General features: G+C 38.3%; 1 protein-coding gene and 1 pseudogene across 2 annotated transcripts in view; one reads left to right on the forward strand and one right to left on the reverse strand.

Annotated features, from left to right (window-relative positions):
- Positions 1-6,768: 6,768 nt before the first annotated feature.
- On the forward strand, positions 6,769-11,624 carry LOC108433710 (annotated as a pseudogene).
- A 3,192-nt stretch (positions 11,625-14,816) lies between these two features.
- The window catches only part of cgnb (cingulin b), a 36,184-nt gene continuing 25,849 nt past the window's right edge, over positions 14,817-25,151 (reverse strand). For both annotated transcript variants that reach the window (XM_017708541.2, XM_017708540.2), the window contains 12 exons: positions 24,042-24,138; positions 23,389-23,601; positions 23,129-23,224; positions 21,851-22,096; positions 20,794-20,964; positions 19,483-19,644; positions 18,323-18,412; positions 18,098-18,181; positions 17,841-17,959; positions 17,250-17,358; positions 16,959-17,122; positions 14,817-15,781 (listed from right to left, as the gene is read on the reverse strand). In XM_017708541.2, the coding sequence (XP_017564030.2) occupies positions 15,649-15,781; positions 16,959-17,122; positions 17,250-17,358; positions 17,841-17,959; positions 18,098-18,181; positions 18,323-18,412; positions 19,483-19,644; positions 20,794-20,964; positions 21,851-22,096; positions 23,129-23,224; positions 23,389-23,601; positions 24,042-24,138 (1,684 nt within the window). In that variant the 3' untranslated portion in view covers positions 14,817-15,648. The remainder of the gene's footprint in view (positions 15,782-16,958; positions 17,123-17,249; positions 17,359-17,840; positions 17,960-18,097; positions 18,182-18,322; positions 18,413-19,482; positions 19,645-20,793; positions 20,965-21,850; positions 22,097-23,128; positions 23,225-23,388; positions 23,602-24,041; positions 24,139-25,151) is intronic.

Below are 25,151 nucleotides of genomic sequence, written 5' to 3' on the forward strand. Positions count from 1 at the left end.
AAGTATAATGCCATAACTTTGCTCATTCCATTCTACCCAGTATATCCCTTTCATATATATATATATATATATATATATATATATATATATATATATATATATATATATATACAGTACTGTGCGAAAGTTTTAGGCATCTATACATTAAAGTCATATTCGTAATTCAAATAAGCATAAAAACAATGAAAACTAACAAGAATTTCTTGGGTCCATATTTTTCCTTGACACATTCACAGCCGCCACAGAGACTCGTTAATATCATCAAGTACATCATCAGCTCAACCACTGATTTACTGAAGCACTGATTGGTCAAACCAGGAGCTAGTTAATCATTATTAATTAATGTTCTATAACTTTTGTTTATTCAAATATTAACACTTTTGTCAGCAAATAAACACAAACTACACAAATAAATAGATTTTGAAAATGTGTCTTGGGTGCCTAAGACTTTCGCACAGTATATATATATATATATATATATATATATATACTGCAACACGTAAAAGTACGTACTATTATACAAGTCATGACTGTGTTCTTTGTTCTCTGTGTTTATGGTCAAAATGAAGTTTTGAAATGTGCAGGCACAAACAACAAACACATCTGTCACGGTGTTTAGATGTGTATACCCCTAATCAGTCTCATCAGATGTGGGTATACGCCGTATACCTGCATATACCCACCACAACACTAGTGATTTACAGTAATATCCTGTGAACCAGAGCGAGGCTACACCAGGAGCATGAGGGTCAGAATGTTATGCAATGCCGCTTAATTTCTGGTTAACCGTGATACAAAAGCAGAAATAAAGCAAACGGTAGACGCACAGTAAATATAACCTATTGTGGAATTGCCAGAATATTCCTCAGTGCAGATCTGAGCGAACTTCTAACTAGGTGCTTCCTCCTAATCAGGCATTTTGCCCATGCAGGATTCAGAAAGAACACACAATGACAAAGCAAAATGATGAAGGGGTCCAGTCAGACTGTTTACAGCACAACAACGATTACAGTGGCCTTCTAGGTATGACATGCAAACCACAGCAGAGCTTATTTCCTTATGGTTAGAATGATTCTGTGAGCATGAAACTGGCACACCCCTTAAAATGAGTGATACATCTCCTTTGAGAAGACTGAAAAGTAATAGAGGATAAATCATTATGTGGATGATTTTGAATTTGATCAAACTGTGAAATAGTACTTCCTTTTTTGTATTTTATTCAATATTTCAAAAAAGACTTTTTAAATATTTATTTTACATTATACTTGAATGATTTAGCATCCCTGTCCCTCAAAGCCACATGTTGAGCGGATAGATCAGATTGTTTTGAAGCAAATGTGTCCCGAAGTTTAATAATCAGTATGTACCACTAAGAATTGTCACTGGTGAAACATACTTTCCGCAGTAAAGTAAACTTTGAGTGTTTTAATGATATTTATTTTATTTGTGTACAACTTCAATGCTGTGTTGGCTAGTTATATATTGGCTAGTGTTATGATTGTTTTGGTGGTGACAAAATGGAACATCCTATCATTTATTTCAATAAAATAAATAAAATTGGGTACAAGTTCACTGAAACCAAAAGGATTTTAGTCCAAATTCCAAGTATAACGTGAGTTTTGAACCCTGACTTTGAACCAGTTCAGTAGAATGAGGCATATACTTTATTATGTCCAAACATTTGTGGACACCTGCTCATCCTACGTTTCAAATGAAATCAAGGGTTTTAATATGGAGTTCGTTCCCTTATTTCTCCAGTAACAACCTCTGGGAAGGTTTTACACTAAATGTTGGAACATTGCTGTGAGGATTTGATTGGATTCAGCCCCAAGAATATTAGTGAGATCAGGTACTGATGTTGAACGATTAGTTCTGGATCACAAATTACACTCAAACGTTTCCCAAACGTACTGGATGGAACTCCACCGCTCCAGAGAGCAAAGTTCCACTGCTCCAGTGCTGGAGGCCTTTGGCTTGGCATTGGGCATGGTGACCTTAAACTCATGTGCAGCTGCTCCAGAGCTTCTCTTTCTATTAGCAGTGCTTTTCCATTGAGATTATACAAGCTGTGTACATTGAACATCTGTGTCAGCAACGAGGGCACCTTAAAGTAGCTGAATTCACAGAGTATAACCGAGCGTCCGGATCATTTTGGAGATATATTGTAGTTGTTCCTCTGTTTTCCAACTAAGCTACTCTAGTAATACGCACATGAATCATGTTATAGCTAAAGAAAAAGAAAGAGTTACTGAAGAAGTGCAATACATCTGTAAACTATTATTATGATCTGAACCGATTGTGCAAGTTTATTTATGTTCAACACTACAGATGATGAAACACAAGGCAGTGCAGCCAGACGTCATAGATATTACAACTGGGATATGAAAATGAGAGATACAACTAGGATATATAAATAGGATTTTGCAACAAAAACTAATAAATAACTAAAAGTGAGTAATTGATAAGAAACAATTAATGCTGAACATGGTGACAGCAAGTATTGTGCATAAAAATGTGTGACACCAAATACTTAATACACAATAAGTATTAAATAAAGAAATATATTAATACATAAATTAAAAAAATGCCACTTCACTGTCAGCAGCAGAAGAGTGTTGGTGTAGTTGCGCCACCTACAGGTGTCAAAAAGAAGGTGACATTTTACTGCGCTCATGCAAAACACCCCCAGTGAAAATAAGTGAAAGCAAGAAAATTTGAATTTCTATGTGAGAAGAGGTTAAAACATCTTCTACAAGGAACAAACTGAAATATAACATTTTCTGCATATTTTAGTGCACAAACTGTTTATTTGCCATAATGCAAAAGTTATGTCACTATATATTTACCCCAGTATGTTAAACTCAGTAAATAAATAGAAATTGTGCTTTAAAATATGCAGAAAAAAACAGTTGTTTTTTTTTTCTGGTTCTTAGGGATCTCTGGACAGTCCACATTTTTACTGTATCCTTATTTGCTGCAAGCAATGTGGATTTAGTGACTGTGGGGCTGAAAAGACAGGAATGGGGCTGCCTGGATGCGCATCTTTAAAGAAGTTGAGGCTCTAGGTTCCTGAGTGGCACAACCATCTAAAGTGCTGAAAGAATAATAAGAGATTATTATATGTATATTAAAGATATTATTAAAAAAATAATTTTATAAGATTAACTCATGACTTAAAACATTTTACCTGAGTGAATTTTAAGTGTAATTATCTATTATATATATATATATATATATATATATATATATATATATATATATATATATATATATAAATAATGAGAAATAATGCTGAGATAATGAGAAACAACAATATTATCTGCCAATATGAGTAATCAAATTACTTTTTGATAATAAGTAACAATCACATTAGATCTTGAGAGAATTATCCCTACACTGGAGTTACAGTGCTACAGTGCCAAAACAACAATTGCAAAAGTTTTCAGCCCCTTTTGAAGTAGTCAGATTAGTCTGGATCACAAATGACGCTCACAGTTTGTTCCTGCCAGTATTTTTATTGAAAACCAACAACCACCTTATTCTGCAATAAGAGCTTTAAGTCTGTTGGTGTCAGTTTCTACCAGCTTTGCACACTGTTTGGGGAGATTTTCACCCTTTCTTCTTGGAAAATCTGCTCCAGGTTGTTCAGGTTGGTCGGATGATGCTTGTGTACATCAATTCTTGAGCAGTGCTACAGATTCTTGATTGGAATGAGATCTGGACTTTCACTTGGCCACTGTAGAACATTCATCTTTTTGTTTTTCACCACTCTTATGTTGCTTTGTCCTTGTGCTTGGGATCGCTGTCCTGCTGAAAGATGAAGTTTCTCCCAAGCTTCAGCTTTTTAACAGACTGAAGCAGGTTGTCTTCCAGTATCTCCCTCCATTATGCAACATCCATCCATCTTTCAATTTTAACTACATTTACATTTACAGCATTTAGCAGACGCTCTTATCCAGAGCGACTTACAAGAAGTGCTTTGTCTATTTAGAGAAAGTATCTTTGCTAGTTACCAATAGCTTAGAGAAAAAGACGGTCCTGAGCTCAGATACTACTAGAAACAAATGTCACTGCAGACACCAAGAGAAAAAGAAACAGAGTTGAATGCAGAGCTCTGTGCCATTCAATACAATACAATAACAATACAGAGTGCAGTACAATAACTAGATGCCCAGTCCTTGCTGCGAAAAGGTATTTGCACAGCATCGTGCTACCACCCCCATACGTCACTGTTGGGATGTTTGTTTTAGGAATGGGCAGTATTAGGTTTATCCCACACATAGCATTTTGAATTTCCAAAAAGCTCCATTTTTGTCTCATCTGACCACAAAAGCTTACCCCACGCACTCTGATGTTGTCTGGCAAACTCCACACTCGTTTTCATGAGATTTTTCTTCAGTAATGACTTTTTTCAGCCATCTTCCCATGCAGGCCAGTTATATGCAGAGCTCTTGATATCGTTGACTCATGTGCCTTCATTCCACTCTCAGCCACTGAAGTCTGTAGCTCTTTCAAATTGATTGTTGGCCTCACTGTGTTTTCCCTTATAGAGTCTCCTTCTTGCTCTGATGCGGAGTTTTGAGGGATGGCCTTGTCTGGGCAGTGGGAGGTATGATACAACTTCCATTTCTAAAAAAAATGGAAATACTTGGATATTATTTTGTAGCCCTTTCCTATCTTTTGCATGTATATACCTTTATCTCTTAAAGCCTTAGAATTCTCTTTGGTCTTCGTTTTCACAGCTTTCCTTCACAGGAAAAGGCTGAAGGTAAGCCAACCGTCCTCGTTACGGCAATATCTTTCATGTGCGTAGAATTGGAGCTTCCACAGCACAGAGGTTGAATACTTATGCAAACAGCATTTTTTAGTTAATTTCTGTCAGGTATTTTTTTATATATAAAACCAATATCACTTTCATTTTGAGGGTGAGTATTTTGAAATAAAATATAACGCCACAAAACAGTGTCATTTGTAATCCAGATGAATCCGATAACTTAAGGGTGACTTGCAAAGCGCTGTATCTGCACTAAGAGTAATTCTAGCATTATATATGATCTGCCAAGCCTGTGTGTAGCACTCTGTTTTGACTGAAAACGGAAAGTTAGCTTTGGCAGAGTAGTAACAAAAATGTATAGCAATTAAACCTTCTAATAAGAACATGCTACAGTGATATCACTGCTGCTACTTCTATTGTAGTCCAGGACATGAGTTAGTAACAGGATCACACCATAAACAAACAAAACAACAAATATCATTGTGGCTAATAATGCAAAAGGTTAGTGAAGTTTTACTGTACAAATGTCCCTGTTTCAAAACGGTGAAATGAACCGCTGCAGGGTAAAACAGAACTATGCTCAGTCATTCCACTCCACCAATCTCTTCTCTTGTCCCTTCTTCTTCGTATAGGCCTACATCTGGCAGTTTAGGACAACTTAGGCAAATTTTGAATGTCCAGGTCTTTGCATCATTTTTTTCTCACTTTTTACTGCAAAACATCAACTTACAATCAACCAAAATATATCAGCATTCAAAAGTACACCTACAAGTACTACCCTACTACAGTCAGTAATATACTGATAATAATTAGGCAAATGACCTAGATATTGCTTGGGAGACCCTGCAATGAGCATGGACGTAGGCAGCACTGTTATTGTCCAGTGCAGGCACACGGGCCTTGGCTCCTTAATGCCCACCCATGGTGCGATGTGGTGATCAGGAGAAAACAAAGAATGCCAGTTAAAACCACTGCACTGCTCATGGAATAATTTTGGACTGTTGGTTTGTTGACAAACATAGATGTTATACTACACTGCTTGGTTGAGAATAATTATTAATGACCATAATTATGATCAAGGTGTAACGCGGAGCGAGGAGCCGGACGCATGTGCGGAGGTAAGCAACTATTATTAAGGGCAAATCCAGGCTCGTGGTCAAAACAGTCCAAGTTCAGAAAGCCAACACAGAGAGATTGGGGTTCAGACATGACAAGAAACACTAATAGTAAACAGATTCAAACACAATACAGCGGACAAAGACCGATACATTAAACAAAGACCGGCGAACACTAAGGGCAAACACAAGGCTTAAGTAAAACAGGGACAATGAGGGTCAGGTATAACAATCAGGAGCGGAGTTACAAAACAAGGGTTTGGACTAGGACCACAACAAAAACGCACATGGACAGGACTGGGAGGGGCCAACCGTGACACAAGGCAAATGGTGTCATAATGTACCCGAAAAGTGAATTTAGTTGATGCTGTGCTGCTGTGCATGTTATTCATATTTCTATATTTGTAACCCTTTAGAAATAAATGCTATATTTCTCAATAATACAAACCCTTCTGGATCTGGACCCAATTTCTACACTTTTATGTTTATGACTTGGCGTCAGCAGATATCTGCATGAAAAATGGCAGCCCACAATACTGGTCCATCTCCAATTGTTTAAAATCATTAAAAAAAAAAAAAACACAGATTCAATCACATACTCTCTACTGATGGTTTCCAAAAAGGACATTTTACTAGCAGGAAAACCTTTTTGTAGTTATTTCATGTAATACTATTAAAATTGTGTACATATTGTCTGTGATGGGTTGGGACAACAATGGCTCCCAGGTCAGAAAAAAAAGGATAATATTAATAAGGATTTAATGCCTGAGAAGGGACCGTTTGTTTTTCAGAGGATTAATATGTCTGTCGTGTCGTAGATTAAACGAAAAGTTTGCTCTGAATTTAAATTTTGAAAATTTTGAAAACCCTTTTCGTAGAATGACGGTATTTTGAGGTATTTTGAGGGGCCTTCGACTCTTGGGCTGTTCTTCTGTCTAACTTTGTGACCGCCCGGTTGGAAATCTTGTGCAGCGCTCCTGTGCATGCCTGACTGGCAGTTCAGTGATGCTCCATCCACTTCCATTTAATAGCCCCGAGGTGCTTTTAGGAACAGTTAGGAGTTGAGAATTCTGTCAGTAACTGGTGCCATTGATAAGCTATTTTGTTGTGAAGGAGAGCTCTTTGCCTCTATCCATGTTTCTTGTGTGACAGATTGATGACAAATGATTTGTTTACCTGCATTCAAAGGTGTTTTTTTACACCTTTTCAAAGAGTGGAGGTACTAACCTACAAACATATGCTTATCCAACTGATTTTAATTAGCACAGGTAGGAGAGATAATTGGTGAAATAAGATGGTTTAGTGCTTTTTCCTTAGTGTGTTCAATACTTTTTCCATGTCACTCCAATTTATAGCACTTTTTATGGATCGGAATGTGAAGATTTCTCTAGCTGTGTTGTTTCACTGAGTAAATATCAATGCCTAGTTTAAATGTGAAATAGCTGCACTGGAAATATGTTTAATAAAATTTTTTTTAAAAAACCTGTTGACCTGTTGAATACTTATTTTCCGCACTGTACAAATGAAACACACCAAGCCATTGTATCTGATACTAGAAGCGCTTCTCTGTCTTATTTATACTGTACCACAGTCACAGGACATGACTTTTTAAAATGTTTGAAATGCTGTACTAAACGGGCAATTCTGTATGTATGTATAACCATTAAAATTAAAGTTTTGCTCTATATGGTTTGATTTGTTGTTGGGTTTTTATAGCAATTAAGGTGCCAGTGGATTTTCTGTGCAACTCACTTGATAAAACATCTGTGAAATTAAGATGGACAGAACCACCGAGAATGGATCGGAGTGCACACAAATTTAAAGTGACATCCTACGTTGCACATAAAGAAACAGAATCAATGATCTTGCCCTCACATCAAAAAACATGTACACTTACTGAACTGGCTCCTGCAACTAAATACAGTGTCTCCATAACCACAGTGTTAGCCAAAGGAAAGCAGAGTGAACCGAATGTCTTAGACTTCCTTAACTTTGAAGTAAGAAATTACTTCAAAACTAAGTAGGTAGACACAAAAATAAATAAATAAATAAAAGGGAAAAAACTTGCTACTACAAATTCATAATTCATAGCCACTCATTTTTCCTATTGCATTGTCCCATAAAAACATCTTGTTTCTACCAGAGCCGTCTCCACCTGAGGGGCTGAAAGTCAATTCTATCCATCAAACTTCTGTGACTTTGCAATGGGATGATCCGCATCATAATGATGTGCCTCACAGCTTCAAAGTGACCTGGAGTGATGACATTGACAACATGATCCTTAGAAACTAATGACAAAGAGGCAAGTGTGGATGGGCTGACACTGGGAATAGGGTATACCCTCTCTGTCAGAACTATAAAGCTTGAGAGCAACCCTGCAGAAGTCAAACAATGGACATGTGAGTTCTGATCTCCTGATCAAGCAAATTACCTCACATTTTAATACTTTATGTAGCATAACTAACTGCAGCATGTCTGATTTCTTACAGATATAAGTGTGGAATCACTGTGGAACAACTAGGACTCCAGCCCCTCCTGAGGCAGAAATTAACCCTAAAGTCTGTGCTGGAACTAAACAAAAACACAGTAGAAGACAAACCTGATCTTCTTCTTCTTTCGGCTGCTCCCTTTAGAGGTCGCCACAGCAGATCATCTGCCTCCATCTTGCCCTATCCTTTGCCTCCTCTACTTTCACAAAAACCATCTCCATGTCCACCTTCACTACATCCATAAACCTTCTCTGAGGTCTACCTCTTCTCCTTCTACCCGGCAGCTCCATCTCCAACATTCTTTGCCCAATATATCCACTATTGCTCCTCAACACATGTCCAAACCATCTCAACCTGGCCTCTCTGGCTTTATCTCCAAACTGCTCCACCTTCACTGTCCCTCTGATCTGCTCATTTCTAATCTTGTCCATCCTTGTCACTCCCAACGAAAATCTCAGCATCATCATCTCCGCCACCTCTAGCTCAGCCTCCTGTCTTTTAGACAGAGCCACAGTCTCCAAACCATACATCATAGCAGGACGCACTACTGTCTTTTAAACCTTCCCTTTCACTCTTGCTGCTAAACCTTCTGTCACACATCAGCCCTAACATCCGTCTCCACCCACTCCATCCTGCCTGCACCCTCTTCTTCACCTCTTTTCTACACTGTCCATTTCTCTGGATGGTTGACCCAAGATATTTGAAGTCATCCACCTTTACAACCTCTACCTGATGAAAACAAAATCATTACCCTGGCATTTTCTTAGAAAAATTATGATGGTCAACGTAAAAGCAAGAAACACTGAATAAAAGGATGTTTCCCGAGTTGCAAACAAGGAGCAAATCAATCCACTAGTTCCTCTGCTCAGATGCTTTTCTCCAACAAGAAATTGCTCTAAAAAAAGTCACTGTCAGTTTGCTATTCCCTTCCTGTTACCAAACTATGCCAATCAGCAGTGCACTCCAATGCTGTGGGCCATAGGGAACATTGTAATGAACTTTAAATCCCATTCAGGTGGATTTGAAGAAAACAGCATTGTCCTAACTGAGATGCCAATGGTATCTTTTGCCAGACTTGGAAAAAGTAGCTTATCCCAATCTGACTCTCTGAATAAGCTTCTCAGCGACAATCATCATGACACTTTTGCTCACAAGGAAGTGATCAATGGACATATCCACAGGAAGATTCCAAATGGTCTTGTTGAAATTAGCTGGTATCTCCCCAGTGGGAGGGAAAGCACTGACATCTTCAAAGAGACAATGGCAGTAGCAAATCTCCGTGGGGATGTCAACTCCTTTGAGACCCAATTCTCCTTTCTCTGCCAAACGTCCTCTGCAGTGTTTATTTTCTGTGATGACCTGCATTTACACCAAGCACTTCTGAATTCCTTACAATTCAAGTCAAAACTTTTCCTGGTCTGTCCCTCACAAAGCGATATTTCCAGCACAGAGGACCTGGAAAAATGTTTTCCAAATATGAAGCCTAACACTTCATTACTAGTTATGAGCAAGAACATGAATGACGCTGAATTTGTGAAACAGTTACGGCAAACTGTTGCTCAGGCAATTAAGGATTCCCACAAAATGTGCATTGAAGCTATGTCAGAGATTGCACCAGATCTTGGTATTAATGTAGATGAAGACAAACCATCCTGTCAAAGTGCCAAAGAAAGGGCTGATTTGATTACTAAAGGCATTTCTGACATATCAAAATTTAAAAGCAGTGAACTGCCATTGCAAGGAGATCTCTGGAGAGAACTTTCCAAGTTAGAAAAAGAGGAATGCAGACTGAAACATGCAGGGAAGAATTGAGCACTACAAGAGTGAAGTTAAAGGACAAATCCAGGTGCACAGAAATCACCAAGGGAGGAGCAGAATCGCTCAAACTATTTTACTTTTTTATTCTGGCTTGTGCAGCTCCCAGGAAGAGCGCCACTATTTCCTGAAATGGAGAAAGGCCAATTTGGACAATTTGACGAGGAAGAGTTTGTCAGAGCTTGAAGAGGTTTACAAGGAAGAATGTCAAAATCCCACAGAGGATAAAAAAATTTGCAGACTTGGAAATGAAGACTGCTAGCAGCTCATTAGGAAGTGAACATTTCTTTAGGGAGATTGTTTTATGAGTCATCTCTTCACCAAAACCATCTGAAACATCTGCCAAAGGTGTGTGCTCAGTTGATGTTGGATGGGTTTCCACTTGAACTTGTTGGTGGAGATGTATCAAATATTCTGCTGCAATGGACTGGAGATGTAATTAAAGAGCTGGACCACTTGACAAATCCTAATAATAAAATTCGAGTAGACACAGTTTTGGGGGTCCAAAGCACTGGGAAGTCTACTCTCCTTAACACTATGAGATGCCTTCATGCTTCTCATAAATGTAGCAGAAGAATTAAAGAAAGAACTGCACTGTGACTTCATGGTCATTGACACAGAAGGACTGAAATCACCTACACTGGCAAAACTTGCAAACAGCTATGAACATGACAATGAATTAGCAGCTCTGGTTGTAGGACTGAGTGACCTCATAGTTGTGAATATTGTTATGGAAAATGCCACAGACATGAAATACATCCTTCAGATTGTTGTGAATGCATTTTCTGCGCATGAAAGAAGTTGGCAAGAGGCCATTTTGGCATTTTGTGCATCAAAATGTGGCAGATAGCGCTGTCCACCAGAAGACTTCATGGGACAGAAAGCATCTCCTTGAGGATCTGAATGAGATGACCCAAGCTGCAGCTAAAATGGAAAAAAAGGACATTTTCAGACATTTTAGAGTATGATCCTGAAAAGAATAACTGTTACATACCTAGCCTGTGGCTTGGGACTCCTCCAATGGCACCAGTTAACTCAGGCTATAGTGAAGGGGTATATGAGTTTAAGCAGGGTATACTGAAACATTTCAAAGCAGCAAAAGGTCCAGCTCATGATTTTATGGAATTTGAAAAATGGGCAAGGAGTTTATGGAGAGCTGTCAAATACGAGAACTTCATCATCAGCTTTCAGAACAGCCTTGTGGCTGAAGCCTACTCTAAACTTTGTAGAGAGTTCCACACATGGAAATGGAACTTCAAGAAAGCAGTAAATAATACATGGTTCAGAAGCTCTGAAACCAAGATCTCAAACAGTGCAATGTCATCAGTGGATCCAGTCAACATTGATGTTTTATTGATGGATTTAAAATCTGAAGCTACTATTAAGATAGTTCAAGAAGCAGAAACCCTTCAGAATAAAATTGAGCTTTGAGAGAGAAGATGATCATGTGAATCTAGTGGAAAAGCACAAAGAAGATGTTTTTAAACAGTACCAAGAGTCTGAAAAGAGAGACTGAATTGTAAAAGAGATCCAGAAGAGTAGAGCAAGACTGGAGGGCATAAAGCAAAGACAAAGAAATATAATGAAACAAAGAGTGCTGGATTTGACTGGTGTTTGCAGGAGTAAAACAGGTAAACTGTCTGAAAGAGAACTGGGAAAGGATTTTCAAACAATGTGGAATAAAACTGTAAATGAGTTTTCTTTTAATGCCATGCCAAGGCAAGTTGTAGTGAAGGACATATTCAACCTATTACATAGAAACCTTGAAAGTGGGGGTGGGGCAGTGCGTGAGATGTTATCCAGCATTGGCTGCTTGGATGAACATGGAAAAGAGCCATTTGATACAAAGTCTGAAAGACTGGGACTGGGTTCCTTGGTATGTTTCTTCAATCTGAGAATACAAGGAGAATTCATGAGGCATCCATAATGATTATACATCAATGCAGGCATTTTATTAGGGGAAAAAACAAGTGCACATGTCCAGGAACTCCTGCGCCACATTGATTTGAGTCTGGAACATGAAAGCCAGCTGTATCAACATGTATCAGCACAGACCATGCAGCATCTCTTAAGATCTACATCTGTGGACATGCTGCAAGGAAATACCAATGAATGCATGATAGCTTTATTGAGAAAAATGATCCACGGAAGACACTTGAGAAGTTCAAATCCCAATGGTTAGATGATTACAAAGACTTCTATTATGAAAGAGACCAATGCAAGACCAAAGCAGATACGTTTGCTAATGAATGTCTTGCATCAGCTGTGATGGAGTACATTCAAAAATCTCTTGGACCAGGCATTGTAGATGAAATGCTCAAAGGCAGAAGCTATTGCTACCATGCTATATCAGTGTCACCAGAGAACTACACGGGCCATTGATTGCAATATGAATGGCCAAACACGACAAACTATTTATGACATATTTGTCAGTGATTTGAAATATGTTTTTGAAACAGCAATTTGATCTGGAGTTTCAAGTATTTTGGTGTCTTTCCTTTCAAAGTAGTGCAAAGATGGCCACTGAGTGAACAGACTTTCCTGTAAGGACTTTGGTGTCATTGCTGTGCTGAGAATGTTTCACTGCTCAGAGAATGTGCGCTCAGTGGTGGTCCTACAGTTGTGCTTTTCCATGAACAAACTGGGTTATGGTAAACAGCAAAAGATGGGCTACAGCCTGTAACTATAAACCTGCAAAGTGCACGTATATGGTAGATGTACCCTCCACTGGCACCTGAGTGTAAACACTGACTTACCTTATGATATGACAAGTGAAAAAAACAGGTCAGGAACTAAACACTGCTAAACCTGATCAGAAGGGGGAGAAGGGTTGTCCAAGCAAAGCCTGGGTGGTGTCCATCACCAAACAGTTCATACCAGAATCAAGAAGAAAGAAATCAAAAAGGGGAATGCTACAGACCACAGCCTTAAAGGGGAGAGAACTGGGGGCAGGAGACTGTGAATAGTTTTTTGCATCAACCAATTGCAAACCAATAATTACACTTGGCCGTCAACCACATTTTGCATTGGCCAACCGCAGATTAGAACAGGCCGTCTGTCATTTTTTGCAGTAACCAATCTAAGGGTCTGTCTGCAGACCTGCACTCTCAGCCCGACATGGACTGCCAGCCTGTTAACGACGGCAGTGCCGTTCTTACACAACAGGTTTTTGTTGGTTTTATGAGGGAAAAACAGTGAACGCCGTATTGCTGGACAACATTAATCACACTGAATGAATATGAACGCTGTCAAACTAATAAGGTCATTTAATGTGGAAACTTTCAAAAGAAAACCTCGACGACCAATGTCAAGTTCATTAGCAGAAAAAACAAACACATTACTGTTGAAACTCATGAAAGCCATGCTGAAGATGATCAGAACTGTTAGGAATAAAACCTGATGTTTCTGCTTCCTAACGGGAATTGGCTTGATGGCTGCCATTAGAGACCATTAGAAACGAACAACTGTATATGGACTCAGCCCCTTACACTGTGATATCAACACAGAACACCATTAGCGACTGAAAACCACCAGGAACCAACAGACACTTTTAATGGGTTCTATGACTTTTTAAACAGGGAGGTATTAAACGGCCTCCTCTAGCTGAGTTATGGGCGAACAACGGATTAAGTGATGACATCGCTCAGCAGAAGCGGCCAAACATTAAAATGAAATCTAGTTAAATGATGTGAGAAGGAGAAATTCTGCAGACCGGAGACCTAAAATGATCATAAGCACAAAACACTGAAGTTAAACAGTTTCCATCAGGAACCAAGTGGCAATAGAATAACTTTTTGTGAACAAGCAGAGTTCAGTGGAAAAAGTGTTTGTATAAACTCAGAAAAAGACACATGCCGGTCAGAACTGCACGCGTGCATATATTTCTATATTGTGTTCATGTTTTTACCCACAAAGTCAGGAAGAACATGTTCCATCAGTTCACTAATGCCTTTATGTGTGATGGTCAGTCAGTGTTTGCATGAACTCCGTCCTGTTTTACCTGCCAAAGAGACCTAAGCATGTACGTATAAGCATGAACACCTGCACACATAAACCAAGAGGAACGACAGATTTCACACAGTGTAGGGGAGTAAAAAATAAGATGTGACTTTGAAATGTGGTGGAGTTAAAGTAAAAAAAAATCACCCAAAATAGAAATACTTCAGTAAAGATACATGAAGAAACTAATTAAGTACAGTAACGAATTACATGTTGTGCATGTGTGTGTCTGTCTATATATCTACACACACACGACAAGTGAAAACAACAGTTATAATAAAGTATTGATCTGAAATAAGAAATGAGGTGATATTTAAGGCAACTTCAAACTATCTTCCCACCTCGTGTGTCTGAACAGTATGTGACGCCTTCTTGCACTTTCCTTCAAACCATTGGCTGATGCATAAAATAGGAGAGAGGTAATTCACACTTGTGATTGACCAGTGCAAGTTTTGATTGACAGTCCATCTGTTACATGATTGGCCGATGCAAGAAATGATTGACAGTGTCTCCGCTCATTCGTTACGCCCACTGGTTCTCCAGGCTGCAGACACATATACTTGAGGAAATCAGACATTCTTCCAGGTTCACAGTCAAAAGTAAAACCAATCAAATAACACTAGACCAGGGAGAAATGACCTTTAATTGTACAGCTGAACAGATTACAGGAAACCTCTCCTTGTCAGCAGAGCTGCTCCTCCATGTACATTAAATTTGTATGGTTAAAAAGTGTTTTTTCACATAGCAAGTCACAATAAACAAATACTGAAGGCTACTTTTACTACAGCATTCTTGTGCCAAACTAGCTGCATCAAAATTCCAGCTTTTACACAGTGAAAGTGACAACGTTCACAGGCTTAACCTGAATCAATTTAAACTCAGGTGAACTTCATTTAGCTCTTCATTTTTCAGTTCTGAAGGACCATGGGATCACTTCAGTGTTTCATGTTTAAACCACTTCAGTGTCCTTACATTAGGATCTGAGTGGTCTCAAGTTTCCCTTACAGAATTAAGGCATTCGTTTGATATTATTCAGCTGAAATTTACATTTCAGTAGGCATGAACAGGAAAAAAAATAACAGAAACATTTTTATAGTAGCTTTACACAAAAAGCACAGAAATTATAGGAATCCTAACGTGCAATGCTAGGTGTCTTCTTCACTGAATTAAATCTAACATGTTAAATATATCAAAATTAATCATAGCTTCAAAAGGAACAAAAAGAAGATGGTCCATGTGATACAATTTGAATAATGGTACACTACTTAAAGTCTAAAGGTCAGACAGAAAACTTGCCACAGTAGCATCTTATTTAGGAACCTGAGGACTTCTATCAACACTCTCTCTTCATTGCTCAAGAAATAAACAACTGTCCTTCAACTCAATAAGAAGTGAGTGACCCTTTCTCACTTTTTCTCTGTTCTGTCTCCCTACCTCCTCATATGTTCCTCTCACTTTAGCAGTTGGTAGTCTGTAGCTGAGATTCTGTCAGGATGGATGTGATGCTGTTGGCATCAAAATATCCATCCTCGTCCTCCGAGCTCAAATTGGACCCCAGAGCTGGACGCCGCGTCTGCTGAACCTTCCTCCTGACAAAAACACATACAGCACAAGAGTCACTTACTACTTATCTAGCTCAAAGAAACAGTGTCTACTAAAGGCATTTCAATTGCATGCACAAGTTTGAACATCCCAGGTCAAATTAAGTGACAATAAGTTAACACGTTTTAAAGGGCAGCAAACTTAAATATGGTATTTTTCTACAAAGGTTGATGGAAATTTTCCATTTACTTGCTGATTTTAACATTAAAAAATTAAACATAAAATACAAATTGTGCCATAACTTTTACACAGGCCACATTTTATGTTTTTTTTCCCCCAGTATGTTTAATTCAGCAAATAAACAGTAATAGTGCATTTAAATGTACAGCAGTGTGTTCTCTGAAGAGAATGTGTTAACTTATTTTTACTTAGAAAACAAACAACACCGGTCATTTGACTAGGGTGGCAAAAAAATTGCATACAACTACATACAGGTTAAAGGAACTGTTTGACAACTTCCTCCTCAATTCAAAAGTAGTTGCTCAGTCAAGACATGTTTGGTATCTGAAGTTTGCTTCTATAGTTAGAAGTCTGAGGCTAAAGTAGCTAACAAGTAACGGAAGTCTGTCATCCAAAATCTTTTACATTAGTCTCGTAGCTTCAGTGCGAAACTAAAGAAGCAAACTTCAGTTACCAAACGTGTCTGGTCTGAGCATAATTTTTCCACTGGCATCCCATCTTATCACATATTTAAAAGCCTCCTTGAAGCTTACGCAACATCAAACCACAAACAGTCAGTCAAAAGCAATATTAAACATATACAGTGGCAAATATAACAGAGAGCAAAGAGGAAAGCAGTTTTATTTAAAAAAAAAAAACAAAAAAAAAAACAGAGACTATGCATGCGTATTCACATTAGAATGCAGCACCACATTAATCCATTCAGCTTTGCATAGCAAACTCAAAAACATCATGCTAGTCATCAAAGAACTTTTCAGTGATCAATACCTTTTAAAACAAAGCATTCTTCAAAGGACCTTTTTCAAGTGGAACAAAATAGTTCATTTGAATAGCTTTATTTCAGCCGGCAGTAAACTAATACTAAGACTCTGGGACAGATGTGGAGCGTTTAAAGTAATACAATCCAAAACAATCACAAACAGTATCTTAAAGGCTAATGTCATATGAATTTATGAGAGGAATGTTTGTAGAAATTGTACAGACTTCAGTTCGTTTTCCAGCATGCTGACTTTGGCCTGCAGCGCCTCCTTCAGCTCCCGCTGCTCCTCTAGCTCCCTCAGAGCCTTCCGCCTCACCCCTTCCAACCTCTCCACCTCTCCCTCGCTCTCATCCACCTGCCTCTTCAGAGCCTTCACACGCAAGGAAAGCTAAAAAGAGAAACAGACAAACAAACAATTAGGACATATTTGGACATGAAAGTCTCCACACAGACCCCTTCCAAGTGAACAGAATACTAAGTGATTTTGTAACTGCAGTGTGAGTGTCAGTGCGTACCTGGTCTCTCTGCTCAGCATGCTGGTTTCTCTCTTGGTCCAGTGTGGCATTAACATCCTTCAGTTTTCTCTCCATTCTCCTTTGGGCTGCTAGGATGCTGCTCTTCTCCCTGATCCATTTATAGTTCACATTTACATCAAGCATTTAGCCACTTCGCTTCAGTGCGAAACTAAAGAAGCAAACTTCAAATACTAAAGATGTCTTGTCTTGGGTGTAATTTATCACTAGCACCCCATCTTATAACATATTTAAAAGCAGCCTTTAAGCTTTTTCCTCAGTAATACACCATCTTATACTATTTATACAGACTGATCAGCCATATCATTATAGCCACCTGCTCGTTTCTACATTCATTGTCCATTTTATTAGCTGAACTGTAGACTGTACACACCGTCTCTTTCTCTGCATACCTTGTTAGCTCCTTTTTCAGTGAGAGCTTTTTCGGAGCAGCTTTTTTCAAAGGACACAGCCAAGTGGTTTTAAGATTGTATAGATGAGTTTATGTGGCACTAGGAGCTCAAAAGGTAAAGAGTAGACAAATAAAAATAATGATACACTGAATATTATACTAAGTGTAAGCACAGTATGTACCTTTCTTCACTGCGTAATCGGTCCTCCATCTCCTGAATTTTGTTCTCCAGCATCGTCATTCCAGAAGATGGTCGAGGCTGACCTTCCATATCAGTTATACGAGTCTTCAGCTCTTTAACCTGAGGAAAAGGGAGAAATGGAAGAAAACATTATAAAAGAATGCACTCCTTCCACAATAACTTTGCAGAGTTTTGAGGGGAAGCCATCTCTCGCTTTAGGTGTCATAAAAACTGATCTCTGCTTATGTGTTTGTTTACCTGTCGTTCCAGTGAACTCTTGTCCATTTCAAGATCATGTCTGGCTGAACGCTCTTGCATTAGCTCAGAGCGGAGTTGTTCCATCTTAAAAGGAACACAAATTTAAAAATTAGTAATAAGCCAACAAAGGGTAAGTAAATATGACATACAACATAAGGAATGTATGAATAAGGGAATGGCTTGTGATTCATTTACAATGTAATTAGCACTGAATAAATGTGCAACCTGTTCTCTGGTGCGTGTGATGCGGTCATTCAATAGCTCTGTTCCACTCTTTTCCTCGTCCAGCTCAATCTCCAAAGTCTTCACTTTGTCCTATAAGCATGAGTCCACATGCAAACCTCTATTACTACCATTATGGAGATTTTCTATTGAGCAATATACTAGTGTAGCTAAGCATTTATATGCCTACACCTCAATGCTACCATCAACCTCATAAAGAAAGAGAAACTTTCTAACCCTTTAAAAGGGAAATCTTAACTTTTTTCTTTTGACTTTACTTAATATTATCTCAAACAGCGTTGTATGAAAAAAAAATCTCAGTCGAAATGTTTCCACATTGTAATCTTCATGTTTTACAGGCAGAAACACACATATTAATTCCACTCATGTTTTAGAATATCTATAGAAAGTCATTCAGAGTTCTTTGATATGAAATACTCTATTCTAGAAAAATGTACAAAAAAAAATGTCACAATTGTTCAAAGTGGTGGTGATAGGAACCAGACACCTGAAGCGTTTTACACCTGTTTGTTTGAGCATTTGAAGCCATTAAAAGCGACCTATGACATAAAATGGATAAGAATACCCAGCCCAATCCCCAAAACATTGTTTTATAATAAATAAGCAAAGGTTTTGGCCTGAAACATATTATTTAACATCCATTCACGATGGACAGGTATATTTTCCACTACAGGACCATCAACATTATATATAAAAAACACTGGACACATGAAGATACGTGAAGATACATGAAGGTTCACTGGTCATTTTGGAATACAAAAGAAATAGCCATAGTTGCATTGTAGTCATTGAGACCACCGTTTCCTATCATCACCGCTGTAAAGAAATGTGAGTAAGTAAGCTCCTCTACAAATCAAATGCATCACATCTAATTACTGTGAATGACTTTGTTTAAATCTCAACAAGCGAGTTGTTCAGAAACTTTGAAATTTCAGCTTTTAAGATTAGTATCATAAAATCAATATTCCTTAGAATATGTTGTCCATAAAGCTTTAACAAGAAACACACAAGTCTGTTCAGAGGAATTGAACCCCACTGAAATGTTTTATATTTGACTGCCAAATTAGGAACTGTTTCTGTATAACTGGGTAAAAATATAAGCGGGAAACAGAGTGAGATAGTGAGAATTTCTACAAACACACCTCTAGCAGCCGTATCTCTCTGCTGCGGTCTGTCTGGGAGGTCCTCTCCGTTTCTAGCTCACTCTCCAGGTGCTTGAGACGACTACTCAGTAACTCCTTATCCAACTGAGCAGCGTCTCTCTCCTCAGAACACACTAGAAGCTCCTTCTTCAGACGTGACACCTGATTTCACATACACATGGAGCCCGTTATTCATCTTGTCCATATGTGGTAAAATAAAAATTCCAATAACAATAGCTTTACACAGTGAAACTTCAGCTGCCTGAAACCTCCAAGAAAATTAAACTGCCTAAATATTGAGCAGAAAGGGCAAAACACAGTCTTGAAACGCCAGAGTCTGCCCCATTGTAATGATTTTCTCTACTCCAACCCAACTGTTTTAACTCATCAGCTAATTACCAGGATAGGTTTGTGTTTTAAGAGCAGGAAAATCATCAAACCGTGCTGGACACTGGCCCTCCAGGACTGCAGTCCGCCAACCCTGATGTAAAGCGCTCAACAACTCGCTCAAAGCCAAAAGAATTGCAACCGCCAGTTTCATGAAACTGCAAATCACACTGCAAATAATGCACCATGTGATCACATCAAGCGATTCTTTTCACTGGATAAATGGAAAATAAAATAAAACAGAAGATTGTTAATAGGGTGTTTTTTCACTGACTGGAGGCTGGTAGTTTGACTATAAATGTGAGTTTCTTCAAGCAAACATTTCTGTAACCAGCTGCATTAACTAGCCAGCTAAGCTAACAGTGAACTCCTTAAATGGCTGCTTGTTCCACCCCTTATTCTTCATTGTTGGCCTGCTCTTAATATGATCTACGTAGTAACATTATTCATCATTCATTCACTTTACACAGAACTCAAGATTTGTTTGGCATCCAAAGAATGAAATTTCTTACAGAAGTGGAGACTGAGACACAGTTCTCAACTTGTTTTACTTCTAGGACAGGATGAACAAGACATCAGGTAGGTTATTACAGTAAAGGCTGCTTAAACATTTTCATAGGTTTAGCATACACACAACAGGCTAGATCTACAGTGATGAGAAGCAAGCTCTATAGATAAACACTGCCAATGGTATGGGACACTCTGGAGCAGCCACTCATGAAGGTCACCATGCCCAATGCCAAAAGTGGGCTATAGAGGGGTAGAGAGCTCCCTATAGAGAGGGGTATTAATGAGTATTAATACTATTAATATCCTTGATTTCAGAAGAAATATTGGACAAACGGGTGTCTACAGAATTTTGGACATCGTACGTGAATCCATTGAAGGTGAAGGATGGACTAACAGTAGTTATGCCTTCCTCACCTCTTCCTGTGTTGTTTTGAGGTTGTTCTGCATCCGCTGTAGCTCAGCCAGCCGGTCCTTGCTCAGCCTCTGAGTGTCCTGCAGCTCTCTGCGAGAGCGATCCCTATAGTCATCCAGCTGAGACTGTAGCATCTGCACTGACTGGCGGGAATCCCCCATCATCATCTCCATCTGAGAGGTAAAACAGAATAGGGCTTGCTGTGACTATTAGCTGCACAATACGGAAAAAAGACCATATTGCAATTGCAACTGCAAGAACATACTGGTGAACCTCCAAGATTTGTAAACTGGCCTGCTGGATTTCTTTGTTGGATCATGTGAATGCAGTCATTCCAAACTTCCTTATAAACATTTATAATCAGTCACAATACTAATAGAACACAGGGAAAAATTTGATTGGTTAGAGGCTTCATTTGCACATTGTAGTATTCTGCAATACCAGTATAGTGAAGTTACTATTGAAACACGGAGTTTTAGTCCAGAGGTGCAGACTAATTTTAGCCACAACCCCTACATTTTAGAGCAGAAAGTGAAACAAAATCCGTGTCCCTCATGGCCACATGGTGAGCAGTTCATTGTTTTAAATGTGTCCCAAACCATGAATGTGTAGCATTAAGAATCGTCACTATCCATATTTCTGCAATGAAGTAAGCTTCTTTGTGTTTTAATAAAAATGTTATGACTGCGTGTACACAAGTGTTTGCCAGACATATAAGGGTCAGCATTTTGTGTTCAAAATTACCAAAATAATTGCTGAAGTTTAGGAGGACTTATTAGAGTGTTGATAGTGAATAAATGGAATGTTCATTCACTTAATAATCATAATTACGGTAAAGAGGCACTCAAAGCAAAAGGATTTCATTCTATTATTTACATTTTTTTGCAGCCCATATTACTTATAAAATGATATTTAGTAAAATTAAACGGTCAACTTAAACATTCCACACACAGACACAAACTTTGTGTACACTTGAAAACTTATAAGCAAAGAAATGTCTTCTGTAATATTTTACTATAATTACAAGATCTAGAATTACAAGCACAAGCACATACAGACCTCTTTGTTCATCTTCTCCAGTGATCGATCAAGCAGCCTCTTCTGCTCCTCCAAGTCAGATTTCCCCCGACGCAGGGCTTCCCTCTCCCTCTCCCTCTCCTCCAACCGTCGACTAAGCTCTTCTTTCTCCTGCCCCAGTCGGGAAGCTTCACGTCGTGCTTCTTCCAATTGTGTCCGCAGTCGCCGGTTTTCCTCCTCAACAGCTTCTAAACTACTGCTGTCAGGAACACTGGCATGCAGCCGTGACTGTACAAGAAAAAAACAACACAATTTTAAAGGTGGCAAACTAACACTGTCACTATAAAAATACTGATACACCAAAACCGATCAGAAATATTTTTGCTTAGAATGATGCTTTTTAAAAAATTTTACTACTTCAATTTTTTTTTTTTTAATTTGCCTGTTATCATAAAATAACAATTTACGTTACTTTATGTTATGAGCAATTCTGTGATATCTTATAATTGTTAAGCCTGTTCTACACTGCACATTATGGCAGTCTTATATGTTTACTGCATGCCACACCGCACAAGATGCAGCAAATAAAATCTTGGTCAAACACCATGTCAGACAGCAAATTCAGTTCTGCTGCACATCAAATTATATAATAAAGGTTTTTAAGCTGTAGACTTACAATGCAATAGAAAGACAGCTTTCTGCATACTCTTTCTTTCTTGCTTAAAATTAAACTTAAAATGATAAAATGGCTATAAGGAGAAGCTGAAGCTGTTCCTGGCTGGGGGAAAGAACGCTAAAAAGAATGCTCATTGCTGAACTTAAGGTCAGTAGGCCAATTTTTCTGTCTAATGAGCAAATTATAGTCCAGATACAAGTTTCGAGCAACAAAAAAAAAAAGATTTAAAAGAGATAAAAATTTGTGTCTGCTAGGGTGTTACAGGCATCGTGCATTTTGATTGCATAGAAACTTCTATGTTCTGGGGTGTTGCCATGGTCACACTATGTGGCTATTTTTATATTAGTGCAGACTGCCTTTGGTCACAGAGGCAGGGTCAAAAGCACAAATCATAATTTGTGATTTTTGTCAGCATTACTGTTGACGATTACTGCACAGTGTAAACCAGGCTTTACAGAATTAAGTCATATTCATAGTCATATTTTTCCTCCAACATCCACTCCAGCATTTTTCCTGGTATCTGCCTGATACTCAAACTGGATATTGGACAGATGTCATTGGACTGTGTAACTGGTAGGTCTCCATCATGTATATGTGGTGTTTTTGTCTTTAGGTTAGTAGCTTCTGCTATATGTATGTATTACCATACGGGCCAGTCTCTCTCTAAGGCGAGTGTTGGCTTCTTGAAGTTCCAGAGCATTTTCTTTGGTGGTGACAGCATTCTGAGCCAAGACTGATGACTAGGGAAGATTAATATAAGTTAGAGAGTAAATGAGGAAGACGGATACAAATTAACAAGAACAGACGTAAAAACCTTCTTAAAGAAGAAATGAAAAGAAGAAAAAAACCCCAAACAAGAACAAAAACAGTAGTTGGTTCAGTAACAACTCTTAAAACCATTAACCTCTTGTGTCTTCTGAAGCACTTTGGGAAGTTCCTCCTTGTCCTTCTTTGACTGGTCCTTCAGTTTTTCAATCTCAGCCTTCAGTTGCTGTTCTTTGTTTTCACTGGTTCTTTTCATTGACCTGAGTTCCTCCTCCTTCTTCACCAGCTCAGCTTTTTTCTCCTCAAGTTTTAAACGTGCCTGTTCCATTTCACCACGACATTGCTGCAACTCCTGGACATAAAGTAAAAATACATGAGGATATTAACACATAGCTGAGATAAGCAGTCATTCTGCTTGGTTTGTAACAATTTGATATATAGAATCTACCTTCAACAAGGTTTTATTTTCAAGTATCTACCAATTAGGGTAAGAGAGAAGGATAAATAGCGCATCAGTATACTTAAAGAAATTTTCTTGATACACAATCTGTATCACAATATACTGACACAGACCGAATGTGCTGGTAGTGTCACATTTAAAAACTGCTTTCAAAAACTAGGAATACAACAATTATTATTAAGTATTTCACATAATGTGCTGCAGTGCTGCTCTTTGAAATTAAGCATGTGGTTGTTCTTTTAGGTACTGACAATATAGAAGTTTTACAGTTTTCAGAGTATATATTCATGTATGTTTCTAACCCCAGGAAGGTACCTCAATGTGAGCAATACCTGAGTTAAAGACTTTGAATCTGTTTCACACGTCTGTGTCTTTATGCTCAGCAGTTTCTCCTCAAGCTCTTTCTTCTCCTGCTGAGCCTGCAGCAGCCTAGACAAGCACATATTCAAATGTTATAGTATACGCTCCAATACTGCACCAACATTCACATCCACTCACAAAATACTGCACACAAAACAAAGGGGAAAAAAAATAAGATCTTTTAAACCACACATGCACAAGTAAATCACACACATACACATAAATACCAATATATCCAGTCAATCACAGATGCAAAAATCACAGATTCAAAGTTTAAGGCCAGACAAATTTTGGCACATGCTTAACAAATCCATCACTTTACAATGACTTAATAAGATGATAAATAAAATAAAATGCAACTATGGAGTTCCTCAAAGGGTAGAGACGTACACAGCACAGTAGTTTCAAATAATACTGCTACTGGCTAAGCAAGTGCCCAAGTTTTTATGGCCTAAATGAAGACAAAATCATAAAGCATATGATCACAAAATGACAGATCACATAATGACGCACAATTTTAAAAGGTCATACACATTTGTAATTGCTCTTTGTGAGTAAATTTTGTTAGCAAAAATCTCATCTAACCAAATTTGATTTATAGTTAGTAATGATCAGTTATGTTGATTTAAAGTTCTTTGATTTAAACAGATGAGGCATTTCTCCAAAGTCTGGATTGTTGACTTTAATCTAGTAACTCCATATGATTTTTTTTTTACTTTTGCATTAAGTGAGGAGTAAAAACCACACTGCTAAACAGCAGTGTGACTGTAAGAAGTAGGGTAGTAAGAAGGGTCAGATTTATCGTAATCCATAATGAAACTCACAAGCAAAACTAATAGCACAACCTTTAACTAATTTAAACAACACCCTGGACCAAACAAAGGTTGTGTTAATAGTTTTGTTAAAGAAGCAATATAGAAGCATTTTCCTCCAAACAATGAAAAATGAAAGTAAAATGTAGAATATTTAGCAACATGTATTGGTGGTTCAGGCATTGAAGCTGGGGAAAAGCTGGCCTGTGACCCACATGACCATCAATATACAGCACTATTACTAGAAGGTAAGAAGGAAAATGCTCCGTG

Source organism: Pygocentrus nattereri, chromosome 1, assembly GCF_015220715.1.
Source record: "Pygocentrus nattereri isolate fPygNat1 chromosome 1, fPygNat1.pri, whole genome shotgun sequence".
Taxonomy (NCBI): domain Eukaryota; kingdom Metazoa; phylum Chordata; class Actinopteri; order Characiformes; family Serrasalmidae; genus Pygocentrus; species Pygocentrus nattereri.